The sequence below is a fragment of the Pelophylax lessonae genome, assembly GCF_965119305.1.
Source record: "Pelophylax lessonae genome assembly, chromosome: 10".
Lineage (NCBI taxonomy): Eukaryota > Metazoa > Chordata > Amphibia > Anura > Ranidae > Pelophylax > Pelophylax lessonae.
In genome coordinates this window covers 974,604-989,809 of record NC_138777.1, presented here as the reverse complement: position 1 = coordinate 989,809, position 15,206 = coordinate 974,604, and the positions used below count along the sequence as shown (strand labels likewise).

The following is a 15,206-nucleotide window of genomic DNA, read 5'->3' as shown; positions in this document are numbered from 1 at the left end:
GTTTGTATTTTATGTCAAAGCTATCTCTTTGTGTCACCTCAAGTCTAAATATTTATTGTGAATACATGTCTTGTGAATAAATATACTTATAAATTCCCTACTGTAGTCTGTATTCACTAAGATTGGTATATGCTGTTAAAAAGAAATTAATCGATCAAAAATAACTCATTATACTCGTTCAGAATAATATTCTCGAACGTGTAAAACGCACAACATCACGCATCTGTTGGAATGTGAAAGTGGACTGCAATACATAGGTAGAACCACTAGGGAGCTCAGATTGAGAGAACATGTTAACAATATCAAAAAGGGTTTTAAATACCATAGCTTATCAGATCATTTTAGAAAATATCACAACAGGAATCCAACTAAAATGACTTTCTGTGGCATAGACAAATAAGACACTTGGGAGGTACACACATGAAAAGAGATGTGTCACAGAAGGAAACTAAATGGATACATTGTCTGCGTACTTCTACACCTCTGGGGCTCAATGTGGAGATGGACATAAACTCCTACTTCAATAATTATTAAATAATTAAGATTACATACATTTATGACAGTTTTGCTATATTGAGGTGCTCTTGGTTTACATGTTTTTTTTGATTTATCGTGTCCTTGTATGAATTCATGGTTATACATATTTTTTTAACATACATATAGGTTCAGCAAACAAAAAATGTTTTATAAAAAACAGTTTGAATGACTGTTTATTCATTATTTTTGGATGATCCCTCTCTATAAGCCACAGGTGGATTTGTATTATTGTGAATCTCCTATCATATACATAATTGCAATTAGGATGTAAGCCATTATAATTTCTGGACACTGAGTTTTATAGAAGGTTAATTGTTGCTCTGCTTCCGATGTATAAGAGAAGGTAAGCAATACAGGATACGGATAGTTGATTGCGTCTTGCTCCGTAATCCTGCTGGATATAGAACAGAATTATTAGTGCAATACTATTTTGAAACTTCCCTTACACATGGGAAGAAGAATAATGTAGGATAAGGCTGGGTGTACTAAGATGGAGAACGGAGGTGCCACTTCCTGTCTACACAGGAAATGACCTACCAGGAAATTAGTCTCCATAAGTGGAGTAGGAGGACAGCTGAGAGTAGTGCAAATACAATCAGCGGGCATATATAAACATAGACCAATCACTGACCGACTTAGCTCCTGAAGACACCCAGTGGGAGGGGCTAAACATGTCAAGCGAGGCCGGTCAGTGACTAGAATCTGTTACATGAGTACACGCCGAGACGGCTTTTGGATTTACTTCTGCTTTTATTGATCGTTTTTATGTAAGCGCAATCGCGTTTTATTCTTTAATATGCCGTTTCAAATTCTTATTTTTTTCTTTTTGGTTTCAATAAATCCTCTCTATTCATGTTCTTCACCTGTTCTTTTGTTTTCTGTAATTGTTGTGATCTATAATCTTTTTCCCTAAATCTATCGATAAGTTTACTGGAATGCTCCTCAAAATCTTCCTCTAAATCACAGTTCCTTTTACTCTGCATTAGTTGTCCCTTCGGTATTGTTCCTATCCACTTAGGGTGATGTCTACTTTTAGTAAGTATATAGCTATTTCTATCTGTATCTTTAAAAAAATTTCCTCATATATAATTTTCCTTGATGTTTGTATTTTTCCAGATCTAAATATTGCACTTTGGTTTCATTCAACTTGGCTGTGAAGGAGATATTGTAATCAATAACATTGATCGCTTTGATCGCTTTTAAAAAACTCCTTTAATCTTGATTCCGATCCTACCCACACCAAAAACACATCATCAATATACCTTTATAGGTTATCGATTCCTTTCTAGGATACTTAGAATTGTCCTCTGCTTCCCACCTGCTCATAAAAACGTTACCTACTTTGGGTGCATATTTGGTGCCCATGGCTGCACCCTTTTTTTGCTTATAGAAGTTTTTAGCATACCGGAAATAATTCCCACTCATCGCTAATTCAAGAAGTTGCAACATGAAATCTATTTTTTTGTGTTTTCATTTTGTTTAATTCTTCAAAGCCCATTCTACTGCTGGTAAAGCATCCTTCTGTTTAATGTTCATATAAAGTGAGATCTATACCTGCCAGTATGTAATGTTGGTTCGGTGTTATATCGTTGATGTTATTAATTATCTCTCTACTATCCTTAACATAAGATGGGTATTTTTCTAGTCTCCATAGGTGGAGTAGGAGGACAGCGGAGAGTAGTCTGAGTGCAATCAGTGCACATGTATAAATATAGACCAATCACTGACCGACTTAGCTTCTGAAGACGCCCAGTGGGAGGGACGAAACATGTCAAGCGCAGTCTGTCAGTGACTAGAATCTGCCACATGAGAACAAGCCGAGATGGCTTTTGGATTTACTTCTACGTTTATTGATCGTTTTTATGTAAGTGCAATTGCGTTTTATTCTTTAATAAAAGTCAACAGTTTTACACTATGAATGTTCTCCCGTCCTTTTCCTGGTGATCCCTACGCTGGCTCACATTTGGAGAATGAAATGAAGCCGAGGAGGAGGTGATAAGGAGTGATTATACGGTCATATGCCCGATTTGGATCCCACTAACAGCCAAACACCAATACGTGAAAGGAGCGGAGGAGGGAGCATATATAATCAAAGCCTGATTTATACATACAGCTGGTGAGTGGGGGCATATAGGAGGGGGTACATAGGAGGGAAGCACATGGGAGGGGGGCACATGGGAGAGGGGCACACGGGAGGAGGGCACATAGGACGGGGGGCTCATAGGTAGGAGGGCACACAGGAGGGGAGCTCATAGGAGGGGAGCACATGGGAGGGGAGCACACAGGAGAGGGGCACACGGGAGGGGGGCACACAGGATGGGAGCTCATAGGAGGGGAGCACACAGGAGGGGGGCACACAGGAGGGGAGCACACAAGAGGGGAGCACGCCACTTTGGAGTCACATCGTAGCAAGACTCACCTAAAGTTTATGGACTTTTTGATTTGATACTGCACTCAGCACTTTTATTACTAGCACTTTCTAACACTGTTAGCAGTTTATCTTTAGCACTTTACCAAATGTTTATTTTGTATCACAATAGATTAATGTTTTGCTCGTTATTTGAATGCACTTTATTAGGTGCAGTTGAACCACTTGCCAACCAGTTGCCGTACTTATACTATAGCAGATTGGCTCTGTCCCGCAAAACAACCTACCTGTACGTCGCTTCGGGGGACCGATAGTGGGGCTGCGCCGATGAGCTACAGGGGGAGACAATCAGCGGGTCCTGCGGCGGCAATGTCTGCCGGACACCCACAAACATTACCCAATCCATACCAGTATAGAGCCTAACACATTACCCAGTCCATACCAGTATAGATCCTAACACATTACCTAGTCCATACCAGTATAGATCCTAGCACATTACCCAGTCCATACCAGTATAGATCCTAACACATTACCCAGTCCATACCAGTATAGATCCTAACCCATTACCCAGTCCATACCAGTATAGATCCTAACACATTATCCAGTCCATACAAGTATAGATCCAAACACCTTACCCAGTCCATACCAGTATAGATCCTAACACATTTCCCAGTCCATACCAGTATAGATCCTAACACATTACCCAGTCCATACCAGTATAGATCCTAACACATTACCCAGTCCATTCCAGTATAGATCCTAACACATTTCCCAGTCCATACCAGTATAGATCCTAACACATTACCCAGTCCATACAAGTATAGATCCTATCACATTACCCAGTCCATACCAGTATAGATCCTAACACATTACCCAGTCCATACTAATGTTCAGTATATAGAAAATGATGACGGCATTTTATCCCCGGGGGGCCAGGCTAGATGAGAGCGCCCCCCCTCACACACCCCGTTACTCACGAGCTTTGGTGGCGTCGTCGCTCGGGTTGGCGAATGAAGGCGCAGTTCTGGTTTCTGCAGAAGCTGCGGCTGGGACTGCGACCTGCTCTGGGTGTACGGCTGATGGTAAAGCCCCGCCTCCAGCGTCTGCATCACAAGACTGGGCTGGTTCTGAGGAGAGACGGATTTACTGCGAACGGATGTAAACGCCGTACTTCCGGAAGGCACAAATGTGGATGAAGCCAAAGGCACCGTTTTCCTTTCTGCAAGAGAGAATTTCACACCCTGAGCCTGGCTCTGCCCATAACAGAATCCATCAGGGAGGTCATAGGATGCTCCACTCACTAATGGCGATTATCTCTCTGACATTGATGATAGATTATATAATTTAATGCTTGCTATCCCACATTTTCATCACTGTATACACAATCAGCAGATTCTCTCTTTAGTAGTCAGCTTTACAGGCAGTAAGGTCAGCATTCTGGCTGAACAGCTAAAAATCAATCCCCCGTGTCTCCTCCCCCTTTAGTAAAATGCATTTGAGTCACTCAAATCAGAATATCCAAACACAGTCTGAGATATTGGCATTCCCTTGGGGTATCGTCCTCTTAGGCAGTAGCCCAGGGTACAGCGTGGGGGCGGAGTCAGGGATCCTACCTGGATTCTTGAACGACTCCACTAGCACTTTATAATTCAGCTTATTGGAGCTGAGACCGGCCGTGACGTCCTCGATCCTCCACAGATCCTTCTGCAGCTTCGTCCGGTCCTAGAGATCAACGAAGAAGAAATATCATGTGACATCACCGCGGTATAACGTGTATGAGGAGCGAGAACACAAATCTGCTGTATAACGTGTATGAGGAGCGAGAACACAAATCTGCTGTATAACGTGTATGAGGAGCGAGAACACAAATCTGCTGTACTGTATAACGTGTATGAGGAGTGAGAATACAAGAACACAGGGAGAGTGGGCAGGGAGAGTACTCAGGGAGAGCGGGCAGGGAGAGCGCACAGGGAGAGTGGGCAGGGAGAGCGTGCATGGCGAGCAGGCATGGAGAGCGGGCAGGGAAAGCGCGCAGGGAGAGCGCGCAGGGAGAGCGGGCAGGGAGAGCGCGCAGGGAGAGCGCGCAGGTGCACGCTTCTAGCTGCCAGCCTGTGGTGTGTGTGTCCAGCTCTCTATATTGTACAGCCCCCATCCCCCGTCATTGGTGCGTGTATTGGGGCTCATCGGCGAGGTGACGTCACCTGAGATGAGGGCGAGCGGTTCATCTGTTCCTGTAACATTTGTCTCAGCCGGATGACGTCACTCTCCAGCCTCAGATATTCGTTCCATGCGGTCTCCATATCCTGTGCGGGGACACAAAATACATCAGTCTGAGAATGTGGAACTGTCTGTGCTGCCGCACAACAGCCAATCAGATGCCAGAGGAGAGAACAGAAGAATCAGACTGCTAGCTCAGTGATAACAGACAGTTCTTATTGCAGGACCTCAAACCCAGGAAAGACCAGAGAGGGAGAGAGCAGAGAGATCTCCTCATCAGTTTGCTGCTGATCCCTCATTGTCCAATCAGCAGCCTTGACCAAGGCGCTACACTGGAGGTCAGTGACCTGGTTGATCTGTCTGGCAGGGGTGTCTGGATCACAATATTGGCCAAACAGAATTTCTTTGTGAGGTAACAACGTTCCCATCAATGTTCTCATTCTATGCGTTCAATCTACAAGGAACCGCCTATAAGTCACATGTCTGAACCAATCAGTGTCCATCATTTCTACAACTCATGATGTCACGTGATCTCCCAGAATCAGCTACATAATAACATTCTAGTAGACAGGAATATGAATCATAGCACACCTCAGTCAGTAGGGGGCGCTCTAATACACAAAATGAATACTTACCGTGGAGACCTTGGACATCTCCGCTCGGATCTGCACCAAATCCTCCTGTAGGAGGCGCTGCTGGTAGGAGATTTTCTCCGTGTGCTGAGGCTGCTCTTTATACTGATCCATCTGTCTGTGCAGAACCTCCAGAACCGTTTCCAGCTTGTCCTGCGGGAACCCCGATTAGTTAGGAAAGAAGTAAAAAATCACCAATGTGGGGGCATTCCTCTATATATATATATGTACATATACAGTGCGGGGGAATAATGATTGGCTCCCTGCAGATTACATAGAAATGGCGGGTGTATAATTTTTATCATCGGTGTATTTTATATGATAGAGACAGAAAATCAACCAAAAATCCAGAAATCACATGATACAAATGTTATAAATGGAGTTGCAGTTCAGGGAGTAAAATAAGTATTTGATCCCCTTAGTAGTTGGTGGAGAAACCCTTGTTGGAAGCACAGAGGTCAGACGTTTCTTGTAGTTGGTCACCAGGTTTGCACACATCTCAGGAGGGATTTTGGTCCTCTCTTCTTTACAGATCTTCTCTAAATCCTTAAGGTTTCTTGGCTGTCGCTTGGCAACTCGAAGTTTCAGCTTCCTCCATAAATGTTCTATAGGATGAAGATCTGGAGACTCCATGACCTTAATGTGCTTCTTCTTGAGCCACTCCTTTGTTGCCTTGGCGATATGTTTTGGGTCATTGTCATGCTGGAAGCAGGGCTGTCTTTAATATTGATTGGACCCTGGGCAAACATTTTCTCGGGCTCTCTTGAATCAACTATTTTTAGGCAGTGCAGGCTTAAGGGGTAGCTGCTTTGGGCCCCACAACAATGACTGGGCCTGGGGCAGCTGCCCCTGTTGCCCTGTGCTAAAGATGGCCCTGGCTGGAAGACCCATCCATGACCCATCTTCAGTGTTCTGGCTGAGGGAAGAAGGTTCTCATCCAAGATTTTACAATACATGGTCCTGTCTATTGCCCCCTCCCTACATCAACATGGCCCCGCCCATTGGCCCCTCAATGTGGCAAAGTTGGCCTGTACCTTTGGATGGATCTGATTACCAATCCCCTTGGATCCAGAGATCTTAGCCGGTGTTCTAAAATTTCCTCGGACCCATGAAAAAATCGGACCTCGTCACTTCCGGTGGTCCTACGTCATGAAACAGCTGATGGAGTCTCAAGTGCGCATGCGCACAAGACATTATCTTGGTTTGGTAAAATTATAACACATAGCGGGCAGTTGACTGAGAGAAGGCGGGGCTGAGGTGGGACGGAAGACACCGCCGCGTCATCTGCAGAGCTGAATAGAGGAGGCGGGACAGAGGCGCGGCCGTGTAATAGATGCAGGGCTTAAGCGACTCCTTCTGTTTTATTATCTTTAGTAATTATCGTATTATTTATCCTTAGGATTTAATAACATTTAGTATTTCTATAATACAAAATAAGAAATACTAAATGTAATGAAATCCTAAGGATAAATAATACGATAATTACTAAAGATAATAAAACAGAAGGAGTCGCTTAAGCCCTTGCATGTATTACACGGCCGCGCCTCTGTCCCGCCTCCTCTATTCAGCTCTGCAGATGTGCCTCCGTCCCTGTAATGTTTCAGTGAAGCGGCGGTGTCCTCCGTCGCACCTCAGCCCCGCCTCCTCTCAATCAGCTGTCCGCTCTCTGTTATAATTTTGGCAAACCTCGAAAAATTTCTTCTGCGCATGCGCACGGACGACTCCATCAGCTGTTTTGTGACACTCTGTCCACCGGAAGTGACGAGGTCCGATTTTTTCACGGGTCCGACAAAATTTTACAACACCGGGAATATAACAATCTTTTTTTTCTTCTTCTTTAAAAAAAAAAAAACCTGCAGAGCTTCTCCAAACGTGACCATCACCCTCTAAGTCACTGGTGAAAAAACTGAGTTACTTCCTGTATGGGAGGGGTTCTATAGAGGGGGACTTCCTGTATGGGAGGGGTTCTATAGAGGGGGACTTCCTGTATGGGAGGGGTTCTATAGAGGGGGACTTCCTGTATGGGAGGGGTTCTATAGAGGGGAACTTCCTGTATGGGAGGGGTTCTATAGAAGGGAAATTCCTGTATGGGAGGGGTTCTATAGAAGGGAAATTCCTGTATGGGATGGGTTCTATAGAGGGGAACTTCCTGTATGGGAGGGGTTCTATAGATGGGGACTTCCTGTATGGGAGGGGTTCTATAGAGGGGAACTTCCTGTATGGGAGGGGTTCTATAGAGGGGAACTTCCTGTATGGGAGGGGTTCTATAGAGGGGGACTTCCTGTATGGGAGGGGTTCTATAGAGGGGAACTTCCTGTATGGGAGGGGTTCTATAGAGGGGCACTTCCTGTATGGGAAGGGTTCTATAGAGGGGGGACTTCCTGTATGGGAGGGGTTATATAGAGGGGGGACTTCCTGTATGGGAGGGGTTATATAGAGGGGGACTTCCTGTATGGGAGGGGGACTTCCTGTATGGGAGGGGTTATATAGAGGGGGACTTCCTGTATGGGAGGGGTTATATAGAGGGGGACTTCCTGTATGGGAGGGGTTATATAGAGGGGGACTTCCTGTATGGGAGGGGTTATATAGAGGGGGACTTCCTGTATGGGAGGGGTTCTATAGAGGGGGACTTCCTGTCTTGTTGGTTGCTGGTGTCCATTCACCTATAGGTGGCATATAACCCAGATAGTAATAAATATGGCGGCTCTGTGTCCCGTGATGTACAATAAAAAAATAATAATACTGGGGTTATGACCGATAGCTTCATCCATAATCACTAAAACACTTGCAAACCACAACATACAGAGCCTTGTAAAAGTATTCACACCCCTTGAAATTTCCCACATTTTCTCATGTTACAACCAAAAACGTAAATGTATTTTATTGGGATTTTATGTGATAGACCGACACAAAGTGGCCATAATTGTGAAGTGGAAGGAAAATGATAAATGATACAAATAAATCTGTGAAAAGTGTGGCTGCATTTGTATTCACCCCCCGGAGTCAATACTTTGTAGAAGCGCCTTTCCCTGCAATTACAGCTGGGAGTCTTTTTGGGGATGTCTCTACCAGCTTTGCCCATCTAGAGAGGACATTTCTGCCCATTCTTCTTTGCAGAATATCTCAAGCTCTGTCAGATTGGATGGAGAGCGTCTGTGAACAGCAATTTTCAAGTCTTGCCACAGATTCTCAATGTGATTTAGGTCTGGACTGTGACTGGGCCATTCTAACACATGAAACCATTCCATTGTAGCTCTGGCTGGATGTTTCGGGTCATTGTCCTGCTGGAAGGTGAACCTCCGCCCCAGTCTCAAGTCTTTTCTTCTAAGATTGCCCTGTATTTGGCTCCATCCATCTTCCCATCAACTCTGACCAGCTTCCCTGTCCCTGCTGAAGAAAAGCATCCCCACACCATGATGCTGCCACCACCATGTTTCACAGTGGGGATGGTGTGTTCAGGGTGATGTGCAGTGTTAGTTTTCCCCCACACATAGCATTTTACTTTTAGTCAAAAAGTTTAATTTTGGTCTCCTCTGAGCAGAGCTCCTTCTTCCACATGTTTGCTCACCTTGTTGTCCTTCAGAGCTCGAATTTTGTCTTCTAAATCCTGCAGGACCCGATCCTGTTCACACAGAATGCTGAGCTTCACCTGGAGAGAGAGCACACGGGGGAGTCACTGGGGGAGGGGCTTATATACAATCTCATACACCTGACACTGGGGGAGGGGCTTATATACAATCTCATACACCCGACACTGGGGGAGGGGCATCAAAACAAAAGCTGTGCAGTCTTACAGTTGATTTTCTTCACAAAGCACTCACAGCTTAAGTAGAAAAACCCCTCCGCCCCCCCCCCCCAGCCAGCATGCTGCAGAGAAAGCCCCTTGTTCTCTGCATGGAAGCAGTGGTCTCTCTGCAGAGATCAGACACCCCCTCCCCCCCGATGAGTTATACCTATGGATCTACAAGCAAAAAGTTCATGCTACCTGCTTATTGGGGGAGTTCTGCCTGCTGTGGGTTGGACCTCTGCAGAGAGATCGCTGCTTCCACAAAGAAAGTTTACTAAAATTGCCAAATTTCCCAAATAGCGGAAGAGAGGACATTAATATTGAAGAAATACAACACTTACATCGACATCGCTCTCCGCAATTCTGACCGGCTTGGAGGAACGATCCCTCAGAGATTCTCTTCCCCCCACCTGATGATAGAAGAGCGGCGTTATGATGGAAATGAGGAGCCTGCACTGACAGCGATGTGTCCATAGACTGCCAAGCTGTAGCACATGCAGCAAGACCGCTATCATGGGTAACATTGTTCCTCAGCATCAACCAGACACATAGACATCCATTGTTATCACCCGGACTCCACATAATGTTACACTGTACTCTATATATTATAATGTTACACTGTACTCTATATATTATAATGTTACACTGTACTCTATCTAATAAATAAAGTGCAAGTGTCTCTGTGTCCAGTCCCTGTGTCCGTGGGATTGCGCTACTGCGCATGTGCCCCACTGACAGCCGTTGGGACTTGGAGCGCAGAGACTTCGGGTGGCCGGGCGAAAATGTTGAAGCGGCGGATGCCTTCACCCCGCCCTACTTCAGTCTGTTAGGGCATGAGCTGAGCCCCGCCTCCCCCCGTAATGCCCGCCCAGTCTGCCCACGCTGCTCTCTGGGAGATGTAGTCCAGGCGACTCGCTCTCCGGGGTGAAGCCGGCGGTGTCGGGAACTACAACTCCCAGAGTTCCCCCCGTGGGGCCGCTCGGCCAGTCTGTGTGTGTGAGAGAGAGAGAGAGTGTTGAGGTGGGGGGGTGGAAGGTGCGCAGTGCTGAGTGTTAACATGGCGGCCAGGAGACAGACAAAGATGAGTCAGGCGGCTGGGATGTGAGCGGTAGGGGAGCGCAGAGGAGCTCGGGTGAGGAGGGGGGATATCACCACCTGGAGAGGGCCTGCCGCTGCCAGGATACAGGGCTGTACACCGCTACTGTACAGGTGAGCGACATCCCCTCCCCCTTCCTCCTGTCATATCATCACACAGGTGAGCGGCCCGACACAACTTCACCTCACCGTCACCATGGAGACCCCCCCCCCATTACACAGACAGGTCACCCCCCATTGTAATCTTACTATATAATGTACAAGTGTCTCTACGTCCAGTCCCTGTGTCCGTGGGATTGCGCTACTGCGCATGTGCCCCACGGACAGCCGTTGGGACTTGGAGTGCAGAGACTTCGGGCGGCCGGCCGAAAATGTTCAAGCGGCGGGTGCACGCTCGCACGCGAGAGCCACTCGGTCAGCTCTGCGCGTGTCCCCGATGTTGCTAGGGCAACAGGGACGCTACATATGTTCTAGTGCCCGTTAATTTAACGGGCTTAATGTCTAGTATATTATAATGTTAAACTGTACTCTATATAATATAATGTTACATTGTACTCTATATATTATAATGTTACACTGTACTCTATATATTATAATGTTACACTGTACTCTATATATAATGTTACATTGTACTCTATATATAATGTTACATTGTACTCTATATATAATGTTACATTGTACTCTATATATAATATAATGTTACACTGCACTCTATATATTAGAATGTTACACTGTACTCTATATATAATGTTACACTGCACTCTATATATTATAATGTTACACTTTATTATGTTACACTGTATTCTATATATAATGTTACATTGTACTCTATATATATTATAATGTTACACTGCACTCTATATATTATAATGTTACACTGTACTCTATATATAATGTTACACTGCACTCTATATATTATAATGTTACACTGCACTCTATATATTATAATGTTACACTTTATTATGTTACACTGTATTCTATATATAATGTTACATTGTACTCTATATATATATTATAATGTTACACTGCACTCTATATATTATAATGTTACACTGTACTCTATATATAATGTTACACTGCACTCTATATATTATAATGTTACACTGCACTCTATATATTATAATGTTACACTTTATTATGTTACACTGTATTCTATATATAATGTTACACTGTACTATATAGAAAATAATGTTACACTGTATATTAGGGGTCAGCAACCCGTCAACCACGGGAAGGTGATGGGTAGATCACGACCACATCTCTGCTTTGCCAACCCGCGTTTGGTGCCTCTCCTCCCCTCCCCTCCCCCCCAGCCTCCTCCGCTGCTCTCATCCTCATGTCAGAGTGGAGGGCGGGAGGCAGCACAGGTCAGGAGGAAGGGCAGGAGCTGCCCAAGTTAGCTTTTAAGGTTAATTTTAGGGTGACCGCCCTGCGTCCTAGCAACCAATCTCCAGCTTATTAATATGAAAAGCTGACTCTGCTGCTCCCGCTCTCCGCTGTGCTGCACTCCTGAATAGGTAGGAGCAGAGAACTGCTCTGTGTGTGTGAGGAGAAGGCAGAGGACACCACTATGGGGGGGCAGAGAAATCAACTGTGGGAAACACAGGACACTAATGTCCTGCAGAGCATACTACTGTGGGGGGGGGGTTAGAGTACACTACTGTGGGGGAGCGGAATGGCAGGGGACACTAGTGTGTGTGTGTGTGGGGGGGGGGGGGGGGGTGGTGAGGGGAGCAGATTTAACTACTGTGGGGGAGCGGAGTGGCAGGGCTCACTACTGTGGGGGTTGGGGGGGGTGATGAGAAGAGGGGCAGAGGTCATTACTCTTTAGAGGAAACAGGACATTGATTTAGAGGGCAGCAGAGGACACTACTGTGGGGGGTGAGAGGTGGGCAGAGGACACTGCTATGGGGAGCACAGAACACTGCTTTGAAGGGCATAGGAGACAGCTCAGGGGGGCAGAGGACACTACAATAGGTGGGGGGATAGAGGACACTACTGTGGGGGGTGATGTGAAGGGGGGCAGAGGATACTACTATGGGGAGCAGAGGATACTACTGTGGGGGAGCAAAGGACACCCCTGTATGTGTGGGGGGGGGGCGGTGACATTGGGGAGGCAGAGGATTCTACTGTGGTGGGTGATGTAAAGGGGGCCAGAGGACACTACTGTGGGGGGGGGGGGGGGGTGACCTGAAGGGGTCAGAGGATACTACTACTGTGGTGGACGATGTAAAGGGGGGGCAAAGGACACACTACTGTGGGAGAGCAGAGGACACTACTGTGGGGGTGGGGGGGGGTTGCATGAAGGGGGACAGAGGGTACTACTACTGTGGTGGATGATGTAAAGGGGGGCAGAGGACACTACTGTGGGGGGTGACATGAAGGGGGCAGAGGATACTACTACTGTGGTGGATGATGTAAAGGGGGGCAGAGGACACTACTGTGGGGGAGCAGAGGACACTACTGTGGAGGGGGAGGTGACATGAAGGGGGACAGAGGATACTACTGTGGGGGAGCAGAGGACACTACTGTGGGGGGGTGACATGAAGGGGGACAGAGGATACTACTGTGGTGGATGATGTAAAGGGGGGCAGAGGACACTACTGTGGGGGAGCAGAGGACACTACTGTGGGGGGGGTGACATGAAGGGGGACAGAGGATACTACTACTGTGGTGGATGATGTAAAGGGGGGCAGAGGACACTACTGTGGGGGAGCAGAGGACACTACTGTGGAGGGGGGGGGTGACATGAAGGGGGACAGAGGATACTACTGTGGGGGAGCAGAGGACACTACTGTGGGGGGTGACATGAAGGGGGACAGAGGATACTACTGTGGTGGATGATGTAAAGGGGGACAGAGGACACTACTGTGGGGGAGCAGAGGACACTACTGTGGGGGGGGGGTGACATGAAGGGGGACAGAGGATACTACTACTGTGGTGGATGATGTAAAGGGGGGCAGAGGACACTACTGTGGGGGGGTGACATGAAGGGGGGCAGAGGATACTACTGTGGTGGACGATGTAAAGGGGGGCAGAGGATACTACTACTGTGGTGGATGATGTAAAGGGGGGGCAAAGGACACACTACTGTGGGAGAGTAGAGGACACTACTGTGGGGGGGGGGGGGTTACAAGAAGGGGGACAGAGGACACTACTACTGTGGTGGATGATGTAAAGGGGGGCAGAGGACACTACTGTGGGGGGTGACATGAAGGGGGCAGAGGATACTACTACTGTGGTGGATGATGTAAAGGGGGGCAGAGGACACTACTGTGGGGGAGCAGAGGACAATACTGTGGAGGGGGGGGTGACATGAAGGGGGACAGAGGATACTACTACTGTGGTGGATGATGAGGACACTACTGTGGGGGAGAAGAGGACACTACTGTGGAGGGGGGGGGGGGGGTGACATGAAGGGGAACAGAGGATACTACTGTGGTGGATGATGTAAAGGGCGGCAGAGGACACTACTGTGTATTCCAAATCTTTCTTTCTGTGTTAGCATCCTGCTACAAAGCCCTTGTCACAGAGCTGACACTCTACATTCCCAATAATACACGGAACACAATGATGTTTATTTGCAAGCAGACTGAATGCCATCGCAAGCCAAAAATTATATCTACAGGAACAAAAAAAACAAAAAACACGACAACCAGAAATAATAAAACCTAGGAGAAGCGGCTGCGTCTCTAACAAGCGGCGTGCCGCGCACAAAGCCATGAAATGGTCACAGCGGGGGCGGGACAGGCGGCTTACGTTAATGCTCGTTCGGTACCCCGGGGTGGAGTTCCGGAGAACACTGTGAACCAAGTTGATCAGAGGCTCATTATATTTTATCTGTTCCAAATTAAAAGTTACATTGTTACCAGAATTCGAGAAACCAGGAGAGAGTCCAGATCTACACTGCCCAGAGACCCCCAAATCTGACGAGGACACCCCCAAATCCTTAGAAGTCACCAGGAAATATGGGGGACCAGACCCCATCCCCCCTATCCAACTCAGAGGCCCTCATACTACTTTACTGACCCCCAAGTGTCAGTGTGTCATTGTTCTGGGACCCCCAAGTATCAGTGTATCATTGTTCTGGGACCCCCAAGTGTCAGTGTGTCATTGTTCTGGGACCCCCAAGTGTCAGTGCGTCATTGTTCTGGGACCCCCAAGTGTCAGTGCGTCATTGTTCTGGGACCCCCCAAGTGTCAGTGTGTCATTGTTCTGGGACCCCCAAGTGTCAGTGTGTCATTGTTCTGGGACCCCCAAGTGTCAGTGTGTCATTGTTCTGGGGACCCCCAAGTGTCAGTGTGTCATTGTTCTGGGACCCCCAAGTGTCAGTGTGTCATTGTTCTGGGGACCCCCAAGTGTCAGTGCGTCATTGTTCTGGGGACCCCCAAGTATCAGTGTGTCATTGATCTGGGACCCCCCCCCCCCAGGTGTCAGTGTGTCATTGTTCTGGGACCCCCCAAGTGTCAGTGCGTCATTGGTGTGGGGCCCCCAGTAATTGTATTTCCTCCCCCCACAGAGGTGATATTTCAGTGGGTGGATTTGGGCTGTAGAGGGTTCCGGTCCCCTA

The 15,206-nt window shown here is 47.1% G+C and overlaps 1 protein-coding gene across 6 annotated transcripts in view; it reads right to left on the bottom strand.

Moving 5' to 3' along the window:
* Window positions 1–15,206, bottom strand: part of PLEKHA7 (pleckstrin homology domain containing A7) — a 72,913-nt gene that overhangs the window by 40,302 nt on the left and 17,405 nt on the right. For 4 of the 6 annotated variants that reach the window (XM_082269861.1, XM_082269864.1, XM_082269862.1 and 1 more), the window contains 7 exons: window positions 14,396–14,476; window positions 9,883–9,951; window positions 9,323–9,403; window positions 5,758–5,907; window positions 5,107–5,208; window positions 4,519–4,627; window positions 3,883–4,124 (listed from right to left, as the gene is read on the bottom strand). In XM_082269861.1, coding sequence (XP_082125987.1) covers window positions 3,883–4,124; window positions 4,519–4,627; window positions 5,107–5,208; window positions 5,758–5,907; window positions 9,323–9,403; window positions 9,883–9,951; window positions 14,396–14,476 — 834 coding nt within the window. The remainder of the gene's footprint in view (window positions 1–3,882; window positions 4,125–4,518; window positions 4,628–5,106; window positions 5,209–5,757; window positions 5,908–9,322; window positions 9,404–9,882; window positions 9,952–14,395; window positions 14,477–15,206) is intronic. The other 2 variants (XM_082269863.1, XM_082269866.1) reach the window with 1 other exon arrangement.